The following is a 24,314-nucleotide window of genomic DNA, read 5'->3' as shown; positions in this document are numbered from 1 at the left end:
GTTGACTAATAAAAATGACGAACAAAATAATGAAAATAGTCCGCCTCCACCTCCTCGCTTTTGTCGTTCGTCGTCGTTTGTTCAAACACAAAAGCCCGAGACTGTGCCGTTCTACTCTGTAGAACAAAGTATTAGAAGAGTGTAAAAAGAAACACAACAATGCTAAAGTAAAGTAGCGAACTACTACAGTAAGAAATAGCTATCAGCACAAAACAACGAACATACTACTGAAAAAACTAGGGTAGAAAACAACCGCTGTCAAGTGTCAAAACCAGAAACTAGTGTCAAACCTCTTAAACAACTAGCATCAACTCAAATAATCAAACAATCCAATTCAAATTCATGGGCAACCTAGTCTATAGGATTAGGTTGTAAGACTAGCAGACGGGTAACTTCTAAGGGAAACAATAAGCCCCGTATTTTAGAAAAAATGCTATAAATTACAATGATCCTAAATCCCAAATAATCCAATTCAAATCAATGGACATCTTAATTTAAATGATTAAGTTGTAAGATACGCTTTTCAAGCAACTTCTTAAGAGAAGTTATAAGACCTGCCCAAATAATTAAAACATTTGGGCAGCCTTGCTGTAGAGTTAGGTTGTAAGACCCATCTTTTGATAACTCATAAATAGAGTCGTAAGCCCCAATCCAAATTAAACCTACGGGCAACATTCAATGAAAACCGTAAATCCCAACCCAAATTCTAACACTTAGGCTACTTTTAAAAATAGTCGTAAGATCCACTTAAATTCAAATTTATGTATAACTTGTAAACAAAGTTATAAATCTCAAACTAAATTAACTTTTGGATATTCTAATAAATGTAACCCAAATAAAATTAAAACTAAAAAAATCCACATCTAATCATCTTAGCCTACTCGGGGTCCCTGAGAGGAGATAACTCATGGTTGCTAATTAGATTCCCTAGAGTCTACAGTCAATGATTGTTAGTGTTAGTAGGCTGAAACCTACGGTATATCCGGAACGACGTAACCATGAGATCTTGATCGAGTTTACCTTCATTTTTCCCACAATTGAGACTAAAACATCTAAAAATTAATCATTTTTAATTGAGAGTTCTCTGTAACATGTTAAGCGGGGTAATTAACTTGAGTGCTTGCACTCATGGAAAGTAAAGACTCCAGATCTTTAAAACTTGACATTACCCTCAGGAGAAATCTGATTAACTACAATCTGACTTAAGGGAAATATAATCCTACAATTGCAAAGCGGGATTCATGCATTCATGCCGTTTTTCTTGAGCCAACAGATTTCTGGCGACTCCGCTGGAGACTACTTTTCTCTCCATCTTTGAATTAAAAGAGAATTTATAATTAGTCTCAAATAATAAAACATCTAAAAAATATCTAGATGTTTATTCATCACAAGCTTATATTTTCTTTTTTAGTAGAATTTAGGTTGACTCTAATCCCTGCAAGTTCTGTTGACAGGTTGATAATATGACACCTGTGAAGTTCTTCATGACTGTGAACCTAGGCAAGAGAATTAGAGTGCAGTTCCCTCAAGCCCATTCTGAACACAGGCTAGGACGGAGCGACCATTCAATTAGGAACCATTTCTGAAGTCATACAATTCTAACAACTCCTTCCTGAAAATATTGTTAACATACCTATTGTTAGAGGTGTCGCTAAGAAGCCTACTACTAAAGATGTCGATGTGAAGGCTCCCAAGAGGGCCTCTGTACTTTTAAGGCTCTCTATAGCACCTGCTGCTGCTCTAGTAATGCAAAGAAAAACTCCTTGTCCTAAGCTGCAATTTGTTGCTGTTAATATAGCCAGTCAGAACATAATCCAAGATGAAGTGTGTGAAGAGTACAATACTGAAGTTCCTGTTGCAAACACAAATCTTTCTAAGAAAGTCAGAAGGCCAAAACTCGCTTACGAGCTAATAGCTAGATGCCCTATACACTTCAAGGATCATCGCCGCAGTTAGAGACAAATATACCTACCAATAATGGTTTTGAACCATTAAAGTGGGTAAAGAGAAATAATCAAAGTCTTTTTAGGAGACTTCATGTCAGCAGTTACAACCGCCAAGGAAAAATCTGTCTCTTCCAAGATATACAAGATACTAAAGGCTGTCAAAGATCGAAATTTGCAACGAAAATCGAAATTTGCAACGAAGGTTAAGAAAATAGTCCGCCTCCACCTCCTCGCTTTTGTCGTTCGTTCGTTCAAACACAGAAGCCCGAGACTGTGCCGTTCTACTCTGTAGAACAAAGTATTAGAAGCGTGTAAACAGAAACACAACAGTGCTAAAGTAAAGTAGCGAACTACTGCATTAAGAAATAGCTATAAGCACAAAATAGCGAATATACTACTGAAACAACTAGGGTAGAAAACAACCGCTATCAAGTGTCAAAACTAGAAACTAGTGTCAAACCTCTTAAACAACTGGCTTCCACTCAAACAATCAAACAATCCAATTCAAATTCATGGGCAACCTAGTCTATAGGATTAGGTTGTAAGACCAGCCGACGGGCAACTTCTAAGGGAAGCAATAAGCCCCATATTTTAGAAAAATTGCTATAAATTGCAATGATCCTAAATCCCAAATAATCCAATTCAAATCAATGGACATCTTAATTTAAATGATTAAGTTGTAAGATACGCTTTTCAAGCAACTTTTTAAGAGAAGTTATAAGACCTGCCCAAATAATTAAAACATTCGGGCAGCCTTGCTATAGAGTTAGGTTGTAAGATCCATCTTTGGATAACTCATAAATAGAGTCGTAAGCTCCAATCCAAATTAAACCTACGGGTTACTTTCAATGAAAGCCGTAAATCCCGACCCAAATTCGAACACTTAGGCTAGTTTTAAAAGAAGTCGTAAGACCTACTTAAATTCAAATTTATGTACAACTTCTAAATAAAGTTATAAATTTCAAACTAAATCAACTTTTGGATATTCTAATAAATGCAAAACTACAACCCCAAATAAAATTAAAACTAAAAAAATCCGCATCTAACGTCAATGATTGTTAGTGTTAGTAGACTGAAACCTATGGTATACCCGGGACGACGGAACCATGAGATCTTGATCAGGTTTATCTCCATTTTTCCCATGATTGAGACTAAAACATATAAAAATTATTATTTTTTATCAAAAGTTCTCTCTAACATTGTAAGAGTGATAATTAACTATGAGTGCTTACACTTATGAGAAGTAAAGACTCCAGATCTTTAAAACTTGACATTACCCTCAGGGGAAATCTGGTTAACTACAATCTGACTTAAGGGAAATAGAATCCTACAATTGCAAAGCGAGATTTATGCATTCGTGTCATTTTTCTTGAGCCAACAGATTTCTGGCGACTCCGCTGGGACTACTTTTCTCTCCATCTTTGAATTAAAAGAGAATTTATAAATAGTCTCAAATAATAAAACATCTAAAAAATATATAGATGTTTATTCATCATAATCTTATATTTTCTTTTTTAGTAGAATTTTGGTTGACTCTAATCCTGCAATTCTGTTGATAGGTTGATAATATGATACTTGTGAAGTCCTTCATGACTGTGAACCTAGGCAAGGGAGTTAGAGTTCAGTTCCCTCAAGCCGTTCTGAACACAGGCTAGGACGGAGCGACCATTCAGTTAGGAACCATTTTCGAAGTCATACAATTCTAACCAGCTCCTTCCTGAAAATTTTGTTAGCGTACATGTTGTTATAGGTGTCGCTAAGAAGCCTACTACTAAAGTTGTCAATGTGAGGGCTCCCAAGAGGGCCTGTGTATTTTTAAGGCTTTCTATAACACTTGTTGCTGGTCCAGTAATGCGAAGAAAAACTCCTTGTCCTAAGCTGCAATTTGTTGCTGTTAATATAACCAGTCAGAACGTAATCCAAGATGAAGTGTGTGAAGAGTACAATTGATGCAGGCAAAAATCTGGGGGGGATGGAGGATCGAGGACCTCCGCCCACAAGACCTAGGGAACAAGGACAATGCTCGCAAATGAGACGAGCAAACTCTTACATTTCAAATAAAAGAACACTTAGAAAATTAAAAACAAACTTACAACAACAAATTGAAATTAAACGACTTACAAACTCGACTTGAAATTAAAGACACCTTAAACTTGCTTCACTTAGAGATGGAGGATACAAGTGGGGTGTAAACTTGCGGAGAGACGAAAGAGATTAGAAGCCCGAGAAGAAGGGTGGAAAGAGCTCGCAAGATTTCCAAAGAAGATGAGAAGAAGAAGGTGGACAAAGCTCGCAAGCTTCTCCAAGAAAATCTGCATATTTCTTTTCCAAAAATAACTTATCACTTCACTTCTTAAAATAATACATAACCCCTCATATTTATAGGTATGAAAGGGGGATTACAAAAAGACATAACATTGAATTCCCACAATAATCCAAGCAACAAAACCACGGAAATCCCCCTTGCTTTTCACGGGAAAACAGCCCAGCCCAGGAAACCAAAGAAGCAGCCACGGGAACCCAAGAGGCAGCACAGAACTGAAGCGTCAAAGCCACGGGAAGACCCCCCAGTTCGGAAAACTGGCAGCCACCGTGAGAACCAAGGAGCCCATGCACGGAATCAGCCACCCATGGTAGCCAAGGAGCCAAGGCATGGGAAAACAAACTTACTTGGGATTCCAAAAGCCATTTTGGAATCCCAAGAGACAACTTAAATTAAGACATAAAAAAACTATAAAAATTACATTAATTAAAAGATAACTATGAACTAAAACTTAGCTAATAATGAGCTAATCCTTAGTTCAATAAATGAACTAAAAATCAGCTCATAAATGAGTAAAATTCCATCTCAAATTTCATTGAGCTTGTAAGCTCAAGGGAAGCCAAATCCAACTTATTTTGGGTTTGAGTTGACCCCCTCATTGCCTACATCTGACTCCCCTTCTTGAGAACTCATCTCCCGATGAGTTCGCTTTGGTTTCTTTTGAGGAGGTGAAGACGGTGCATCCAGCTCTTTGATCAAATCTTCATATTTCTGCATGATCTCATCTCGTTCTCTCAAGAATTTATCTCGTAAACGCTGCTTTTTCTTCATGTACCTTTCTGTACGTAGGTGCATCCATGATTGAAGTTTGTATAATTCATACTCCAGATGATTTGTTGACTTTGATGGAATCCACCTATCCATAGGATCTTCAATTTCATCTGGCTTGCTTTCTTCAATTTTTTTGTCTTTTTTCATTTTTTTTAGACGACTCAAAAAAGACTCAAAAGACTCAATCTAAAAAACTTAGACTCAAAATACTTTTAAGACTCACCAACCTAAAAAACTTAAGACTCACAAAACTTACAATAAGACTTGGCTTGACAAACTAAAACAAAACTTGACAAACCAAAACCTAGGACTTCCTAACTTTGCTCTGATACCAAATGATGCAGGCAAAAATCGGGGGATGGGGGACCCGAGGACCTCCGCCCACAAGACCTAGGGAACAAGGAGAATGTTCGCAAATGAGACGAGCAAACTCTTACATTTCAAATAAAAGAACACTTAGAAAATTAAAAACAAACTTACAACAACAAATCGAAATTAAACGACTTACAAACTCGACTTGAAATTAAAGAAACCCTAAACTTGCTTCACTTAGAGACGAAGGATACAGGTGGGGTGTAAACTTGCGGAGAGACGAAAGAGATTAGAAGCCCGAGAAGAAGGGTGGAAAGAGCTCGCAAGATTTCCAAAAAAGATGAGAAGAAGGTGGGCAAAGCTCGCAAGCTTCTTCAAGAAAATCCGCATATTTCTTTTCCAAAAATAACTTATCACTTCACTTCTTAAAACAATACATAACCCCTCATATTTATAGGTATGAAAGGGGGAATACAAAAAGACATAACATTGAATTCCCACAAGAATCCCAGCAACACAACCACGGAAATCCCCCTTGCTTTTCACAGGAAAACAGCCCAGCCCAGGAAACTGAATAAGCAGCCACGGGAACCCAAGAGGCCGCACAGAACCGAAGCGCCAAAGCCACAGGAAGACCCCCCATTTCGGAAAACCAGCAGCCACCATGAGAACCAAGGAGCCCATGCACGGAATCAGCCACCCGTGGAAGCCAAGGAGCCAAGGCATGGAAAAACAAACTTCCTTGGGATTCCAAAAGCCATTTTGGAATCCCAAGAGACAACTTAAATTAAGACATAAAAAACTATAAAAATTACATTAATTAAAAGATAACTATGAACTAAAACTTAGCTAATAATGAGCTAACCCTTAGTTCAATAAATGAACTAAAAATCAGCTCATAAATGAGCTAAATTCCAGCTCAAAATGATTGAGCTTGTAAGCTAAAGGGAAGTCAAACCCAACTTATTTTGGGTTTGAGTTGACCCCCCCCCCCCTTGCCTACATCAACAATACTGAAGTTCCTGTTGCAAACACAAATCTTTCTAGGAAAGTCAGAAGGCCAATGCTCGCTTACGAGCTAATAGCTAGATGCCCTATACACTTCAAGGATCATCGCCGCAATTAGAGACAAATATAACTACCAATAATGGTTTTGAACCATTATAGTAGGTAAAGAGAAATAATCAAAGTCTTTTTGGGAGACTTCATATCAGCAGTCACAACCGCCAAGAAAAAATGTCTCTTCCAAGACATACAAGAGACTAAAGGCTGTCAAAAATAGAAATTTGCAACAAATTTGAAGAAAATCTTTCGATGAAATTATTTCCTCAAATATGGCTTGATCTCATAACAATAAAGTTTCAACAAAGAAAGTAGTTTAAACATCCTCTCTATTATCTAGAGCCAAGAAATTTCTGTCCTAATATGGGCCCATATTACGAAAAAAAAAGTTGGGAGAGCATTCTGATAATCTACATGCAAAAGGCATTTCACATTCTTTAGGAGTTTGCTGCTTCTTACAAATGAGTTGTTGTTGAGAAATGCATGTCTTCTTGTATGCATATTGTGAATCCGGTGTCATTATTCAACAAAGCGTTGGATATCATTTATCGCATTATTTTTCTCTTTTTTTTCTTCTACAAGTTGCTATCTTCCTCAGCATTCGACATGAGAATATGCTTTAGCTTGCAAATGAGTTGTGGGTGCATCAAAAACCTCCTACCTATCGCTGGTGAGTAAACTGATTCATCTTGTGTGATAACATGGCATTGCAAATTTATTGGCTCAGTTTATTAGTGACCCACAATTTTTTAAACTATTGATTCCCTGCTTTTGCTTACATGTGAATTGTAGCGTTGCGCTGCTGGTCATTTATTGCTTTATGCAGATAGACTGTCATGCACTAACGAGTCTCCTGCAGTTGTTTGTAGATGTCTGCATTTGTTGTAGCCCTGCAGCATGTTTGCTATCACAGCTTGCAATTATAGCTTGCAGGCAAGACTGTCGTATGTATTGTGGGCTTTCTGACATCATATGCGGACGAGTTGCTTTGAATGTAGATTTTCTAGTGTTTTCTAAGGGCGTTTGCATTTAATATAATTTTTCCTGCATTTGTTGTGATCTTCAGTTCTTGCTTGTAAATTATACGTTGCAAGTCCACGTTCATAGAGGATTCATTATACCTACAACATATTTACCATCACTGTTTGTAGGCAAATTTGTGTTCATTTGTAAGCTAATATTGCCTGCGGGTTAAGTTGTATTCAACACTGATTTCCTCATACATACTGATTGACGAGTTGCTACATTCGCTTGCATGTTGGTTTCATTGTGTTCATAGGAAACTGGTATATTCGTTTGCATATTGGTTAACGAGTTGCTACATTTGTTTGCATATCTTTTTGTGTCTGTAGGAGTTGCCATGCATATTTGCAAGATAGCTGATTGCTGAGCATAGGGATATTATTACATTCATAGCTCACATGTTGTTGTTGCTTGCAGGCATGCTAATATATTCATTCACAAGCCATCTGATGTTGAATGTGTATTTGTATTTGCAAAAGAATACCACTGTTAATTACAGTTAGGTGACATTGGTTATATACAAGCTGTGATCGTCTCAAACCCTTCAAATATATCTTGGTTAACAATTCATTGCATGTCACCCTCTATTGCCTGCAAGAGACTAATGTACACTTGCATATTGATTAACATCAATTGTAGGAGGGTTGTATTCACCGCAACTTTCTTTTATACGCTTATTAGCAAGCCATCACATTTGTTTGTATAGCCCCTATTATTACTTATGAGCGGATTGTCGTGTGTATTACAAGCACTTTGCATATGCCCATAGGCAAGTTAACATGCTTGCTTCAAGCCTTCAAGTCCTCCACTCTTGCTTGTAAGTTGGGCATTCTATGTTCATGCCTTATACATGTTTGTAGGCAAGTCATGCTTATCACAAGTCCTTTGTAATTGCTCTTTAGCGAGTTATCATCAAGCTTTATTATTATGCTCATCACTTATCATTTGATTGCATTTTTTCATTTTAGATATTTAATTCAAGTTCGGTGCCCTATAAATTTACTTAAGTTCTATTCCCTGCTAGTTATTCAAGTTAATGCTCAGTTCAAGTCCCTTGTGGTTGTCCAAGTTCTATGTTATCTTGTTCAAAACAGGTTTCCTATGCTCTAGATTTCGGCAGCATCCCAACATATCTCATGTTTAAGGGAAAACCCAGGAGTTTTAGCCTGCCCTCCATGTCAAAGAAAGACCTGCGTGGTCAGTGTCTGACAACACCGCGACTATAGTTTTAAGTCCCACTACGCCAGAGAAAGGCGTCCATAGGTAGGTGTTGGGTACATATTTGAAAGAATAATGTTTTTCTTGTCACGCTAAGAAAAACGTGCACAAGTGCCGCACTAAGTTCCTCCTCACCACGCTAGAGAAAAACGTACATAAAGGGTCCCCCGACGCACCGCAAGTGCCGAAAAAAAAAATTTGAAGGCTTTATGAGCTTAGACATGCTTATACCTAAGTGCGAAGTGATGACAGCAGTGACGAAGATGAATGTGTGCAATAAATTGTCTTTTTCCTCTCTTTTTTCTTCTCTTTTTTTTTTACTTTTGATTTTTTTTTCTTTCTCCTTTTTTCTCTCTTTTTTTAAATAATAATAATAATAATAATAATAATAATAATAATAATAATAATATAAGAGAGAGAGAGAGAGTAATGGGCTCTTTAGTGATAGTTGAAATGGGATGTATTGAGTTGTAGGTTTGAGTGAGTGTGAGTGTGAATGTGAGTGTAAGTGTGAATGTTGTAAGAGGAGTTTGGTTTGGAGGATGTGACGGCTATTTGAGTGGATTCCTATTGTGAGGGAATTAAAAGGCTGTTGTAGTTGAGAGAGTGGTGCTCAGTTTGTTAGAGGGAATGTAAGTTGTGGAGTTGGAAGCCACTCAGTCAATCAACAAGGGGCTCGGCTAGATTGAAGGATTGATTGGATCAATCGATTAGAGGTGAGGAAGATCAGCAGGGTCGAGTAGTTTGACGGCTATGTGGATCGGATCAGGCGGCCTGGGAGTCGGATGGGTTCGACAAGGTTTAGGTCGAGTGGAAGTCGGGATTTAAGATGTAGATCAAGTTGGGGGGCTGCAGAAGGTCACAGGTTCGGGATTGCTGGATGGAAGGAGGTGGGATCATGAAGATCGTAGGCTTGGTGGATCTGGCCGGTGAGATCGGATGTGTTATGCAACTGTGGAGTCGATTGACATAGGAGAAGGGGCGATTGAGGTCGACTGGGTGGTTGACAGTCAGTTGGGTGTTCGTCGTTTTGGCTTCAACAGATGGAAGCGGGTGTGGGGTTGTTCGGCTTGGAGGATTCGTGTGGTAGAGGGCTCGGTCGGCTGCGTAGAGGATTGAGGCTGGTCAGGTGTTCGAACCAAATGGAGAGGTTGCGTTTGCCCTCTCATTTTAAAGACGCTAAAGAGCAGCTTGCGGGATTTTGGCAAAAAATTGGGGAGACGACATAAACGGCATCGGTGCCGAACATCATGTACGGGATTTGCAGGCCTTAGCTCTTGTGTGGATGTCAACATAAGTATTCTTAATACCACCTCCACTCCTATTCAAGCTGCTCAATGAGCCAAATGAGTTGAGAAGCATCCAGATCAAACTTGAGCTCAATAATTCAACGAGCTTTAAAATCTACTCGAGCTCGATAAGATTGGCTTATGAGCTCGTTATTGAGTTAAGCTCATGTAAGCTCACAAGCTGACTTGACTCATTTGCATCCCTAGCAAACACATAGGTCTATTAACTAACATAAGCCAAATTAAACCATCAGGCATTGGCTAGATAAGCAAATACATACACGTAATTCACTATTATAGTCCTATAATATTAATAGTCTTACTATCACATCATATGGCTTGGTACAATCTTAGTTAATAAGATTAGTCATAACTATATTAAATTGGTCACCATTTACTTAATATTTACCCCTAGTCAACTCAAGATCACAAGATATTTATTAAATTATGATCATGGCCAGAGCCTCTAAGTTTCTCAATTGCTTAAGAACCTATGAGTTGTGAATCATTACATCTGACTTAAATTTATCCCTTAAATGAAAATTCACCACATGCCGGGTAGGTCTGCTATGGAAGCTATGCATTTATTGAGAGTTTGATGGAGAAGTATAGAGAGATGAATAAGGAGGATTTACATATGATATTTATTGATTTAGAGAAAACATATGTGAAGTTCCAAGAGAAGTGATTTGGATAGTTATAGAAAAGAAAGGAATTAATAATGCTTATATTAAAGTCTTTAAGGATATGTATGCAGGACTTGGTACTTCAAGTATTTTCCTATTTCAGTTAGATTACATCAAGGATCAACTTTAAGCCCATACCTTTTTATCTTTAGTCATGGATATTCTTACTAGACATTAGCAAAAGGATGTACCTTGGAGTATGCTTTTTGTTGATGATATTCTTCTTGTTGATAAGACTAGAGAGAAACCTTAAATTAAGGAGGTCAACCTTAGAATTTAAAAGTTTTCGTTTGATTATATCTAAAACCGAATACATATAGTGTAATTTTAGTAGTAATGGTTTTAATGGGGGGATTGATCAATTCATTAATAAGAGTATGCATTGTAGATATCTCGTGAAATAGATGAGGATATTATTAGTAGATTTCAAGTTGGATGGTTGAAGTGGAAGAATGCATCAGACTTGTTGTGTGATAAAAAATACCCCTCAAAGTTAAGGGAAAATTCTATAAGATGGTGGTGAAAGCTACAATGCTTTATGGCGTAGAATGTTGGCCATTAATAGAAAAGCATAAAGTTAAGTGCTGCAGAGATGCGGATGATCAGGGGGATGAGTGGTTTCACTCTTAGAGATAGAATGTGAAATGAGTATATACTTGAAAAGGTTGAAGTAGCTCTAATGGTAGAAAATATTAGAGAGAGTTGCCTTAGATGATTTGGCCACATAAAACATCGGCCTTTCGATGACCCAGTTAGGAGAGTAGATGCATTAAATTTAGCCTATGTTAAGAAAGGTAGAGGTAGATCTAAAAAGATTTTATTAGAAAATATTAGAAATGACATTTTTTTATTAGATTTAAATGAGAATTTGACTCTTAAAGACACAATGGAGACAAATGATTCATGTAGCCGACCCCACATAGTGGGATAAAGACTTGATATTGTTCTTATTATTGTCTAAGAGGTCGCTTTGGACTAAGCAATTAATGGATACCAAAAAAGATTCTTCAGTCAAGTTGGGTTGATTAACTCTCCCTACAAAGTAGACTATGGCATGTGGTAACTCAAGATGGTCAAACTATGGGATCTTAATCGAGTTCATCATTATTCCCACTATCATCCATGTTAATTTGATGGCGATAAATTTTTCAACCCTAAATTAAACTGTTGTGGATATATGTGAAGCACTTAAAATCTAATGACTAGCCTTCATAAAAAAATCCTCTCCGCACTAGGAGGGGCATGTAAGTATAGGGACTGGTACCTATGAGAAAACTAAAATCATATCATAAAATTCTTGCAAAATGATAGTGAAATCTCTAGATAATATCTTATCTATAACCTAATCTTCCTTCTAAATATTTAGCCCATAATCCACAAAGCTCTCTCAATAGAGCCGGCGTAAAAATTTTTTGGGCCCTCACTTTGCTTTTGAGTTCAGTGATGTTACACTTGATGAAATGCCCGATAAATTACCTTGCTCTTAGGATCGTTCAACATGCCATTAATTTAGCCATAGGTTCATAGCTTCCTAACCTTCCATATTAGAGGATAAATCCTACCGAATATGCTAAGCTCACAAAAGAATTTGAGGACTTAAGAAGGGTTTCATACAAGAAATCTTAGTCCATGTGCAACTCCTGCCTTATTAACACCTAAGAAAGATGGCATATGAAGGATGTATATTAATAATCGGGCCATTAATCAAATCACTATCAAATATAGATTTCCTATCCCTCAGTTAGACGACATACTATATTTGATCTCATGGATTAATTTTTTTTTAAAATACCTAAGAAGCGATTATCACCATATTAGAATGCATTCACCAGATGAATGAAAAATTGCTTTTAAAATCTCTAATGAGCCATATGAATAATGGGTGATGCCATTTGGATATTTAAATACTACTAACATATTTATGAGGTTAATAAACAGTGTCTTAAAACCCTTCATAGGAAAATTATAGTTAAGTACTTTTCTAATATATTAATTTATAACCAAGTAAGCCAGACCATCTGCAACATCTTAGATAGGTCTTTAAAATTAACACAAAAGAACACATGACATGAACATGAAGAAGTGTATTTATTTTTTGCAAACTAAGATGATTTTACTAGAACACATTATTTCCATTGTTGAAATTAAGCATGATCCTTCTAAAGTTCAAGCTATCATAGATTGGCACTCACCTAAGAGTTTCATTGAAGAATGAATTTTACATTGTCTTTGTTACTTTCCACAAAATATTTATTAAGGACTTCAACATAATTGTTGCCCCAATCACTGATATTATGAAATTGGAAAATTCTTAAAGCAACTTGAGATTTTCAGTATCTCCAGTCCTATCTTTAGACTACTTAATTTTTCTAAATCTTTTGAAGTAACTTGTAATGCTTTTGGAATTAGAATTGGTGGAGTTTAAGTTGGGAATCATATAGTAGCCTTTTTATTGAGAAACTAAATGTGGCAAAAATAACAATATTTAACATATGATAGTGAATTTTATACTATTATCTAATATTCAAAACACTAGCATCACTACATTTTTATATAGAGAATTTATTCTTAACTCAGACTATAATGCTCTCAAATTCATCCATGCTAAATCAAAGTGAAGTCATAGACACATAGGGTTGTCAAAATCGGATCACGGATCGGGTTCGGGTCGAACCCGAAACTGACACGGCACTATTCAACTGACCCATTTTTACAAACGGGTTAGTTTTTCGAACCCGAACCTGACACGCTTTGGGTTCGAGTAAACCCGACCCGACCCATAAATCTATCGACACGCTGTAGGTTCGGCTCCATACACACGCTAAGCTCAGGGAGCCGGCAGCGGCACGCGGCAATGGTAGCACGCAAGCTCCTCCTGTCATTGTTGTTACTGAACTGCCGAAACCAATTAGCCGTTGTTACTTCCGATCTCGGCACGTGACATCGGCTCTCAGACGAATGGCAGACGCAACCCGAGTCAGACGGACGTGACAGAATCAGTTTCGGGTCAACACAAGTTGTTTTCAGGTTTCTAGGTCAACCCGAATCCGACCCGATTTTACAAACGGGTCGCATTATCTAACTCAAACCCGAAATTTTTGTGTTTTGTTCAAGTCGGATTTTCGGGTTGGATCAAATATTGACACCCCTATAGACACGCCAAATGATTTGAATTTCTCCGAGATTATTCTTTTGTTCTCAAACATAAACTTGGAGTAAAAAATAAACCTATTGATGTCTTATCTAGGGTAACTTTAACTTTCAGTTCTTTAGAACTTAAATTTTCAAATTTTAAATGAATTAAAAATGAGCATCACATGTTTTGTGACTTTATCTAATTTACCTTGAACACTTGGATAAGTTCTTGGTTAGAAAGTATTAGAAATGATCTTTTTTTAATTAGATTTAAATGACTCTTAATAGGGCACAATAGTGGAAAAGGATTCATGTAGCCAACCCCACACAATGAGATAAAGGCTTGATGTTGATGTTAAGTTGTTATTGTACTTGGATAAGTTCTTAACCTTGCAAGCAACATTCTCAGTAATTAATGGATATTTGAATCAATAAAAAGAACTATATATTCCTAGAACTTCATTAAGGAAATTAAAATTTTTTAATTATATTATAGGGGAATAAGTAAACATTTTGGAAAAGGCAACAATTTGTTTAATGGAAATTTGATTTTTATTGCATTACCTTAATCGAGATGTTCCAAAATTTGGTGACCCAATGTTTGACTTATATACAAGCTAAAGCCACCAAATAAAAATCTGATCAATACATTGCCTTACATGTTCCTTATAGGCCTTGAGAAGATCTAACGATGAATTTCATCTCAGGATTGCCCCGCATAGCTTAATAACATGATAACATTTTTATGGTAACTGGTCAATTCTATTAGATGACGCGTTTTCTACCCTGCTCTAAAACTAATGGTGCCTCTCATATAGCTAAATTATTCTTTTAAAAAAAATTGCACTTATATGTTTTGCCTTCAACCATTATGTCTAATCGAGATGTTAGATTTATTTCATATTTTTTAAAGACAAGTGAAAATTGCTATGAACAAAATTAAAATTTTCTTCTATTTTTCACCCTTAAATGGATGGGCAAACTAAAATAGTGAATCAAACTTAACAAAACCTTCTAAAGGTGTCCTATAGAAAAAATTTTAAGAAATTAGGACTTGCATTTGCCTGCCTCTATATTTACATATAATAGTATTGTTTCTAGACAACTAAGACGTCACCTTTTAAAATGATATATGGTTATAACCCTAGATGATTGATGTAGTTAACCTCACATCTCATGCATTATCTGATTCTACATTTTCATTTGCCAAAGATTTCAAAGGCCTTCATGACATCTTAAGAAAGTAAATTAAATTAAACAATGACAAATATGCCTTTAAGGCAAATCATAATAGGTCAATAAGGGAATTTAAACAAGGAGACTATTTTGATTCGCTTCTGCCAAGAGCAATACCATACTATTAAGTTTAAGAAATTATATACAAGGGCTTGTGTCCAATTCAAAATTTTTATAAAAATTGAATCTAATGTCTATCATATTAACCGCTTGTAGAAATGTTAATTCATCCTATTATTAATACTAAAGATATTCTCTCATAAATATGCGGAAGTTAGCAAATATCCACTTGTCTAATCTAACTCTTTGATAGGAGACATAGTTCCACACTTGCAAACTCCCTCATCCATGTAATTTGACTATATCATTATAGAGGAGGCACACATTAATCTAGCTGCAGAGTCTCAAATTCTCATTCGTTGGAAGAATAAATTGTTTAGAAAATTATAGGTCCAACATGATTTTGAATTTCTATTTTTGTAATCGCATACAACATTGTGAATAATATCTCTCAAAAGACAATTCCTCAACGGATTCAAATACAAAAAATATTTTTTTTTTCATAATTATTGTAACCAAATTATTATAAGGAATAATATATAATCTTGGGAGATTAAAATGTTGTTCAATTATATATTCAATATCAATAATAAGATAGTTTCATTAATCTCATAATTAAATCATCATAGGAAATGACATACCATCCCGATGGATGGAGATATCACTTTGCTAAGGATTCAAATACAAGAATAATGATATTTAATAGAAAATTATATTCTGGTTTGCAATTTCCAAAAGATTTGTCACCTACTTTATTTAGGAGCTAAATAAAGTTGGGTTTATTTTAAATTGAATTAGTTATTCTCTGTAAGGGCAAGCCCTTATAATTAATTACACCTTAAGAGATAGGATTCCCTGAGAAAACTTTCGATTAAGGTTGTGATAATCAAAATTATGATTTTAAAAGTTTAGGATCAATAATTGATGAATTTTGGAAACTTCAAAAGGGATCGGCTCAAACTTGAAACATTTTGTTTTTAAAAAGTCGAAAGAGGGGTAGGAGATACACAATTTTAAGAAGCTCAGAAATATCTCAAACTATTCTATGGTTGAGCTTTATAATTTTAATATTGAAATTTATTGTTTGAGTTGATATTTTATTAAAAATTTGAGACTTATATTCTTCATCATAAGATCAATGAAATACCCAATAGGTGAAGGTTTATAATGTGAAATCAGCCTCAGAACCTAAAACTAAGTTAGGCACCACATGGTAGTAGCCCAAAGTATTCTAATGAAATGCAAAAGTGTCCGACTCTTCTTGACTTACATCTCACATGGTGTGAAATGTCAGCTAAACCACCTAATCGATTTTAAAATCATGATATCCAATTTTATGCAAATGTAGGATAGGTAGGCTATCATTTAATCAAGAAATTTGAGACTGACATCTATAAATCCTAAATAGTCCCGAACTTATTAATGGTAGTTATGCACTAAAAGCTAAATACAATTATATTTTATTTTTAAATTGAGTTCTAATGCAATGCATGCTAATTGACTATATGCAGTAATCATAATGTGAAGTTTAGAAAATAGGTTTTATTCTAAAACAACATAATTTTCCTGAGCAAAATTGTACCTTAATATGTCAGGTGGTTTATTTCTACTCGTAGGCAGGGAGGTGCCTAGGCAAGAAATAGAAATAGAATGTGCAATGCGACTTCGACCAAATTCCAATTTATGTTCTACAATGACTATCTTTCTATATTGTTACACCAAAATTTTATTGTTTAATTATGAGCATAAGAATCTTTTATTCCAAAGAGCCTAAGTGTAAATTCAGGCAAATATCACATACAAGAAATAAACCTAAAAAAATAGACAATTTCTAAGCACTATCAATATAAAACACAACATTTACCCAACCACCAACACATAAAAAGCAACAAAGCAAAGTATAAGAAAAGTCCGATATACGAAGTGTCACTTAATTACAACTATTTATAGAGGCAACCAAGTAATGCATTTAAATTAAAACCTGGGTTCTACTCCTAGAATCTCTTTTAAATGAAATTCTCCAAGTTCTTCGACGACAATCATAATTTTATTTCAAAAATGAGGTCAACATAAACCACCTAGTAATGGCGCATGGTTGGCTCGCACTAATTTGGAGACCCTAGCCTCACAACTACTAGAAGAATACTTTTAGGATTTTAACTTTATGGAGTAGAATTCAACTTATTCCGAAGGAGTTAATGCAGCACATCAAGTGAACAATTCAAATTAGTCTGTTGGATCCATTATAAGAGAAAACGAAAATGCCCAAGCTAGAGAAAATCCATGAACTAAATTCATGTTAAGGTTAAATGATAAATTAAGTATAGTTTTATTTTTATTTTTCTATTTTAAAATGCCTTAAAAACATGTATGGTCAACCAATTTAATGAAGAAGTATGGAAAATGAAAATCTTAAATGAAAATGTTAGAAATTTTCACCTTTGTCAAGTGGCCAACCCTTCCCTCTTTTCCCCCATTGTTTTCCTTCAAAATGAGAAAGTTTAAGGGTCATCTTTTGCTTATAAATGAAAATTAATCTTCATTTGCTTTTTTTTTATAACTTCAAGAATTAATATTTTCTTTGGTGAGATTAGACTGCTATCATTTTTCTATATAAGTTTTACTCTTCTTCTCTAAACAATTGCTCTCAATTTTTTCTCAAACTTCCCCTACATTCTAATCATCATCCAAAATCAAACACCACCCAACCCAAGCCTCGTTACCACTCCAAAACCCCATATGTAGCTCTCAATCAAACCGAGCAAGATTAGGACTTAGTTTTGTTCCCTACCCCTCGACAACAACTTAAACTCCGCCAAATCTAATAATCTATGCCAGATCATTAGTTCATATTCTTCATTAACCATCCACCATTATCTCCCACCAATTAGCCAACTTAAAACATATACCCTAAAGACTTCTTTCAAATAAGCCCAAACTTAACCCAAAGTAGGCTAGTCTTGGGATTTCCACCGCGAAGCCTATCTAAATCCTCTAAGTTTTCCACCATAAACTTCGGATCACATCCTTAAATATTAAAATAAAATACTAGACATTTCTTTCCATTAATATCAATAAAAGTATATCCACCACCATCACACATACATTTCTAATAGTGACATGGAGATTGATCTTTACTAAGAATATATGTACCTTCTAGGAAAAGATCTAATCAGCAAACTAAGCTTTCATTGGAGCATTTATCCCTCCATTTATCTGTTTAACTATCTACATCACCATCCAATTTTCATCAATCCATCTAAATATCCATTCAAGAATGATGAAAATTACCAAATATATTGTCATTTGCAGTCTTACTATATAGATGTTATGACTAAAGTGGTAATCAACTGAAAAAAAAAATGTTATAATTATACTAGATAAATCCTGGCCAAGCTGACAACAGCTAAAGGCATTAATTACCCTCAAATTTCAAAAAGAAACAAGTTTTGTGGTCATAAAAGTAATATTTAAAGCTTCTTATATGATAATAATAAAAGTGATATGTTATAGTATGATATTTAGATACAATTAAGCAACTAAAATGGATGTTTTAATGGACTTAAGGAAAAGTAAGATATTTAAAGGTGGAAACTGAATTATTATTTGAATTGTGAGAGGGAATTGCAAAACAAACCTTGCAGGCAAAGACAGTCGGACACCCGCACAAAGTTAGTCCATTCATTCTGTCTAGAATATCAAATACGCCTCTGCCATCACTCCTCTGCAACAACTCCTGGTTAGTGTCTTTCAAATTCGGCGACATTCATAATAAAAAATAGATAAATTTAGCATTACCAAGTAAAAGTTCACTGAAAGAAAGTTGGGCATTAGCTTCTCAGCAGCCTTGTAACAGGCGTCAACCATTTCAGCAAGTCCAGAAGAATGCTCCTTGCAAGCATCATTCTGGACGGGTATCGTTGGGAAATAATTTTGCAAGAATAGAGAAGCATATCTAGAAGTCAATAGTTGGGATTCCCTCCTATTCGGACAGGAGCCTGGCAGAATGCCTGGATCTCCAGCTGCAGAGATAATAAATTGCAAATAAGCAAAGATACATTTTCTCAGTACTGAAAAATTGAAGATTGACAAAGAGAGTACATTAAGGGTTTGTTTGGTAGCTTGTAGATGGAAAATATATGTTAAAAACTGATGAGCCTACCTCCTTGAGGCAAACCTCTGGCCTCAAGAGAGGTGCAGCCCTTGGCTAAGTTGCAACAACTTGAGTGAAAGCAAGTCAACAAAGCAATTGAGACCATGTCAAGGGATGATTGAATCCATTTACAACGTCAACAGAGCAATTGAGACTACCATAAAGCTAAAAAAGAAACAGAAATATTCAACGAAGAGACAAGCATGACATCAATTATTATAAGTCTTCATACTAAAGCAAAAAACTGCTTCACAAACAAATTTTCAAATAGCGCAAAAGTATCATTAATTCATATTTCCATTAACTTATTATGAAAGATCAAAATGGTCCCTAACTATATTAAAGGACCATTTTGGTCCGTCAAATCTTTTAAAAATGAATCAAAATAATCCCATAATGAAACTATTTTGATCCCTCTTTAAGAAGTTTAGAGACAAAAATTGTCATTTAATATAGCCAGAGACTATTTTGATCTTTCATAAAAAGTCAATGGACCATTTTGGTCCTTTTCTCATTCTTATTTATTAAATAATTCAGAGCACAAACAGCTATTTCTCTTTTACAAAGAATCACAGGAAGAAGCAAAGAAACCGAATTAGTTGACTAAAAGATACAACTCCTGGCCAAACAATCCTGATAACAGTAAAAGAGTATTCTCCAACCAAGAGCCTACGCAAAATGTAGTTCACCTGGAAGAAGACGCCTGTTTGGGAAACCAACTCCAGCTATCATCATTGCCTTAATACCCTAAGCAAATAAGCCCACTTCCAAAAGGGTTGAGTACGAGAAGAAAAAAAAATCACGAGCAAGAAAAGGATATATGTTAATAATGGTAATAGCTAAATCACCAAGTTAAAAGGAAGAAAAAAAAAAGGATGGTTGAACATGAAGCAAAGGTGATGAAGGCTCCAAGTGCTTCCCAACTGAAGCCAAGAGCTAAGAAAATGAGATAAAAACCACTAGGAAGTCGATGAAGGTTACACTTAAGTGAGTAGCCAAGTTGACAAGAACACACAAAGGCACACAAAGAGGAAGAGGTAAAGTTGGTGATGGGCTTACATAGGAAACAGGATGGGAATGCAATTCATGGCTGGATATAGGTGTATATAACATATATCAGCATAAGAAAAAGAAGATAAAGAAGGAAAAAAAAAGGAAAATACCAAAACAGAAAACAAAAAGGAAAGGCAAAATGGAGAAAACTAAGAGAAGACGAAACATGGAAGGAGAAATTTACAAGGGGATCAAAGAACAAAAAATAAAACAAAGAACAAATGAGAAAGAGAAGTTGGCGGACTCGCCAAGAACTAGTGCAAGCTTGGCTACCAATGGTTAAGGGCCCTAGAATCCTTTCTTGACCAGGCTATATCTAAAGAAGAGAAATCATTTTCCTTCATCCTTAAAGGAGTATCCTTGCACTATTAGTCTTTTTCTTCTCATTATGCAAGGAAACTATTGGATCCCATTTTGTTCGGTTGATGATGTTGGGTTGTACTATGCGCTACCTGTAGATTGAGAGCCGATGGGGGGAAGGTGATAAAGTATGAGTGTGAGAGAAGGAAAGAAATATGGATTTAGTCAATATCTTTATTACTCAAGCAAGAGATACAAGAATAATGATATAATGCTTTGTGAATCTCTCCTCTCTTTTCTTCTTTTGTTGTGGTATGTGCTCTCACATACGTTCCTCCTTTTCCAAAAAGAAAAAAAGAAAATATCCTTCTTTCCTGACCCCCCCATAGGGTTTGGAAGAATGCAAGAGTTACGTCCTAGTATGTAGTTGTGCCATCGATCTTTAATTATAGTTTGCCGACACCGAGCTGGTCGGCAGCTGAGTAGAGCAAGTCGGCCAAGATCGAATGGTAAATGTGGTCCTCCCATTGTGATGAGAGGGGATAAGTGTAGTCTAGATGTTGTTTGGAAGACGGTACGATGTGAGGGTCGCCCCATTAAGGTAAAAGGGGCGAGTAGCGTCTAAACATGGTCTTCTGGTGACCGTGAGAGTGAGATCTTCAAAGAGGCAATGTGTGTCGTTGGCTGCTTAGTGTATCTTGCATGGGAGCTTTGGCTCTGTCTTAGATGAATAAAGATTTGCCTAGCTGAGAAAAAAACTCTAAGGGGATGTGACCAGTCCTAATCCGTCGTGCTCTAGTGTTAAACTCCTTCCAGCACCTGAGCAAGTCCCTTGAATGAGTTGTTCTGAGAGAGGAATGCATCCACCTTTCACTCGACCAGATTGTAGCTTGCAAGACACCTATGAACGGGTACCTGCATAGGTAATTATGAGTGTATATTAAGTTCCCCGATTTATGCAACCCTTTGAACATTGGATGTGAAAAAGGTCAGATAAATAGATAAACCAAGAAAGGAAAGCATGAGTAAATGAAAATTTATTGCCCTGAATCTTTTACAGATTTCCATGTTCAAAATTCCAAGGAGATCGGGCGGTCCCGTGATCTGGTTTCTCTATAAATACGGGTTTTGAGTCATATGTAAGTTTGTTATTATTTTCCAATTGTAAGTCTTGCTTGTTTCTAGTGGGATTGGCCTTGCCGCTAGAGAAGAGGGACAAGTGTATGTGGACTCACCCGATCTGACCGCTAGTTCTCTATTGAAAAAAAGAGTGTGTCAGGGAGCTGATTATTGTTGAAAATAATTTGCTATCTAATCATGCTACGAGGGCAGAGGAGGTGACTGCTCCTGTTGTTCCGGTGGCGAGAGGCACGACCTAAGGTTTTGAAGGTCCGAAGGATGAGGAAAATCATCCTTTTCTTCCTAAAAGCATCAGGGAGCGTGAGTGAAGCTCCTTGGCAGAAGGCAGGTATGCCTGAGCGGGAGCATGGTTTAAAATTGCGCAATATAAGGCTCGCCTTGAGGCCCGCCTTTGCGCAATTCCAGTAAAAAACTCCTCGATGCTTACGCCTCGAATTTTTTATGAGGCTTGCGCCTCAACTAGGTTGAGGCACGCCTCGCCTCACGCTATATATATTAAAACTTACATAAATCTTGAAGTAAATGCCCGACATTGGACTCTATAAGAGAGGAGGAAGGGGAGAGAGTAGTTCATCATAATGATGATTCAAATGAAGAACCCCTTAGTGATGACAGTGTTGATGACTTATAAGTTCTTATGTGATATATCATTGCTATTTATTTTTAGAAATTTGAATTATATGTTAATGAAAAGAATACTGGGATTTGGGAAAGATAGAATTTTGAGTTGAACTACATTTCATGTTGTCTTATTATTGGAATATTTTGATTTCACTTCATATCTTATGTTTTTTTTTTATGTTTTATATTATTCACTCATTAGTATATAAAAAAATTATCATTTTATGCTTACGCAATCTTTTGATTTTGAGGCTTACGCCTCAAAACGCCTTGAGGCTTACGCCTCGCCTCTCGAATGAAAAACGCCTCAATACCTGAATACGCAATTTTAAACATTGAGCGGGAGGCTGACGACTTAGAGTCACTGAGGAGACGATTACTATTGCTGAGAAGTCGCTGAAGAACAGGCAGCTGTTAAGATGCTTGAGCAGCCATTGGCCTCTTTCACGTATACTTCGTTCACTAATCCCACCTTTCCCCCTAGGAAAATTTTGTTGGATGAAATTTTTGGGAGGCTGACGACTTAGAGTTGGTTGTTAGGTTTAGAGCTTAGGCGAGCTTCATGTTACTCAAAGGGAGGCTGGTGTTGCGGGGGATGCCAGTGTGAGAGAATAGATCGCCTCTTTGAAAGAACAGGTGGCAACCATGTGGAACCGCATGGGCTCAATGGAGGCTGAATTGTGATCATTGCTTAGCCAAACTAAGTAATAGGATTTTTACTAGGGTGCTCGGTCCATCGTGGAATATCTTGATCGGATGTGTGGACTGACACTAAGTATGGAGAAGGATCTTGTACTAGAACGCACCAAATGATCGTACTAGTTAATTTTTTTAATGGTTGCATTTATCCACGAGCTCGGACGTGACGATCTATGTTTGAATAAAATTTTTGATTCTTGAGAATATTCCATGAGAATTGAAACTAAAAAGTCGTTATGTCAAACAGAACGAAGCGGTTGACATGCCACAGATTCTGAGAGTGGCTACAAAGACTGTTGGGAACGAGTACATAGTGGCTCTCCAGATCCCGTAATGATAAGAGGGAATGGTGAGATCTTCTTGCGTTACTTTTCATTTGAGATGTCTCGAAATCTCTTGCAATGAGTTCTCAACTATAAATAGAATTGGTAGGACCCTGAGGGAAGATCGGTACTTTATTTCTTCTATTTTCTTTGAAACCAGGATGTCTGGACTATGCAAATGAGCGAGCAAATTTTTTTATTAAAAGAACATTGACAATTATGTCTTTAAGGTCTTCTATTTGTCTCATGAGGGCTTCTTTGTTTGAGCAGCGGCATAGGACAAGCGAATCAACTCGTTGTTCGACAGAGAGCTGGTCATTCTCATCAATCATTTGTTGCTAGGGTTGTGGTTCCCTTTGTGCATAGAGATAGAGGAAATTTTGAACTTCTATGGGGCGATTCCCTCACAATTGTTGTCAAAATTTGTAGCGGTAGTGATTTCTTTTGCTTCTTGGCTACAGGAGTGTGGCTTGCCATAGTCGTTGAACTATTCAAGCATGTCTTCATGGCGAAGGCATCCTAAGAATGTTTCATCCATGTCTCGCACTCGATAGGTAAACCAATCAGCCTGACAAATAAGGTGCATGACTGGAAAGCAAAGTTCATAGTGGTTATGGTCTTCTCGGGTGTAGAATGTGGACCGTTGTTGCAAAAGAGGTTGGCTCTTCCGAAACATTCTACAGTAGAGAGAGCAGTGCTAGCAACGATGAAGAATGAATCGTTGGTGGTTCTATATCAAATAGCTTATTAAAGTGTCTTCAAGACTTTTTACGGTGAATAACTTGTTATTGCATTAGTGCAATAATGTTTCTATGGGATTCTAATCTTTTACTCATCTTTAGTATGAAATATTGTGGAGCATTACACTGTTATATGATGCGGCGATGACGCCTAGGAGCCAAGAGAGGGACTTTGGCTGTGGACAAGGTTTAAAATTGCGTAAATAAGCCTCGAGGCGGTCTTC

General features: G+C 36.4%; 1 protein-coding gene across 2 annotated transcripts in view; it reads right to left on the bottom strand.

The window, feature by feature from the left end:
• LOC110092223 (PI-PLC X domain-containing protein At5g67130) overlaps positions 1 to 24,314 on the bottom strand; it is a 46,427-nt gene that overhangs the window by 2,852 nt on the left and 19,261 nt on the right. Inside the window, exons 6-8 of one of the 2 annotated variants that reach the window (XM_020816683.2) lie at positions 18,860 to 19,083; positions 18,699 to 18,785; positions 17,501 to 17,545 (exon numbers count right to left, since the gene is read on the bottom strand). In XM_020816683.2, coding sequence (XP_020672342.1) covers positions 17,501 to 17,545; positions 18,699 to 18,785; positions 18,860 to 19,083 — 356 coding nt within the window. The remainder of the gene's footprint in view (positions 1 to 17,500; positions 17,546 to 18,698; positions 18,786 to 18,859; positions 19,084 to 24,314) is intronic. The other variant, XM_020816684.2, reaches the window with a different exon arrangement.

This window comes from Dendrobium catenatum, unplaced genomic scaffold, assembly GCF_001605985.2.
Source record: "Dendrobium catenatum unplaced genomic scaffold, ASM160598v2 fragScaff_scaffold_1288, whole genome shotgun sequence".
NCBI classification, from domain to species: domain Eukaryota; kingdom Viridiplantae; phylum Streptophyta; class Magnoliopsida; order Asparagales; family Orchidaceae; genus Dendrobium; species Dendrobium catenatum.
This window is presented reverse-complemented; position numbering and strand designations above follow the sequence as displayed.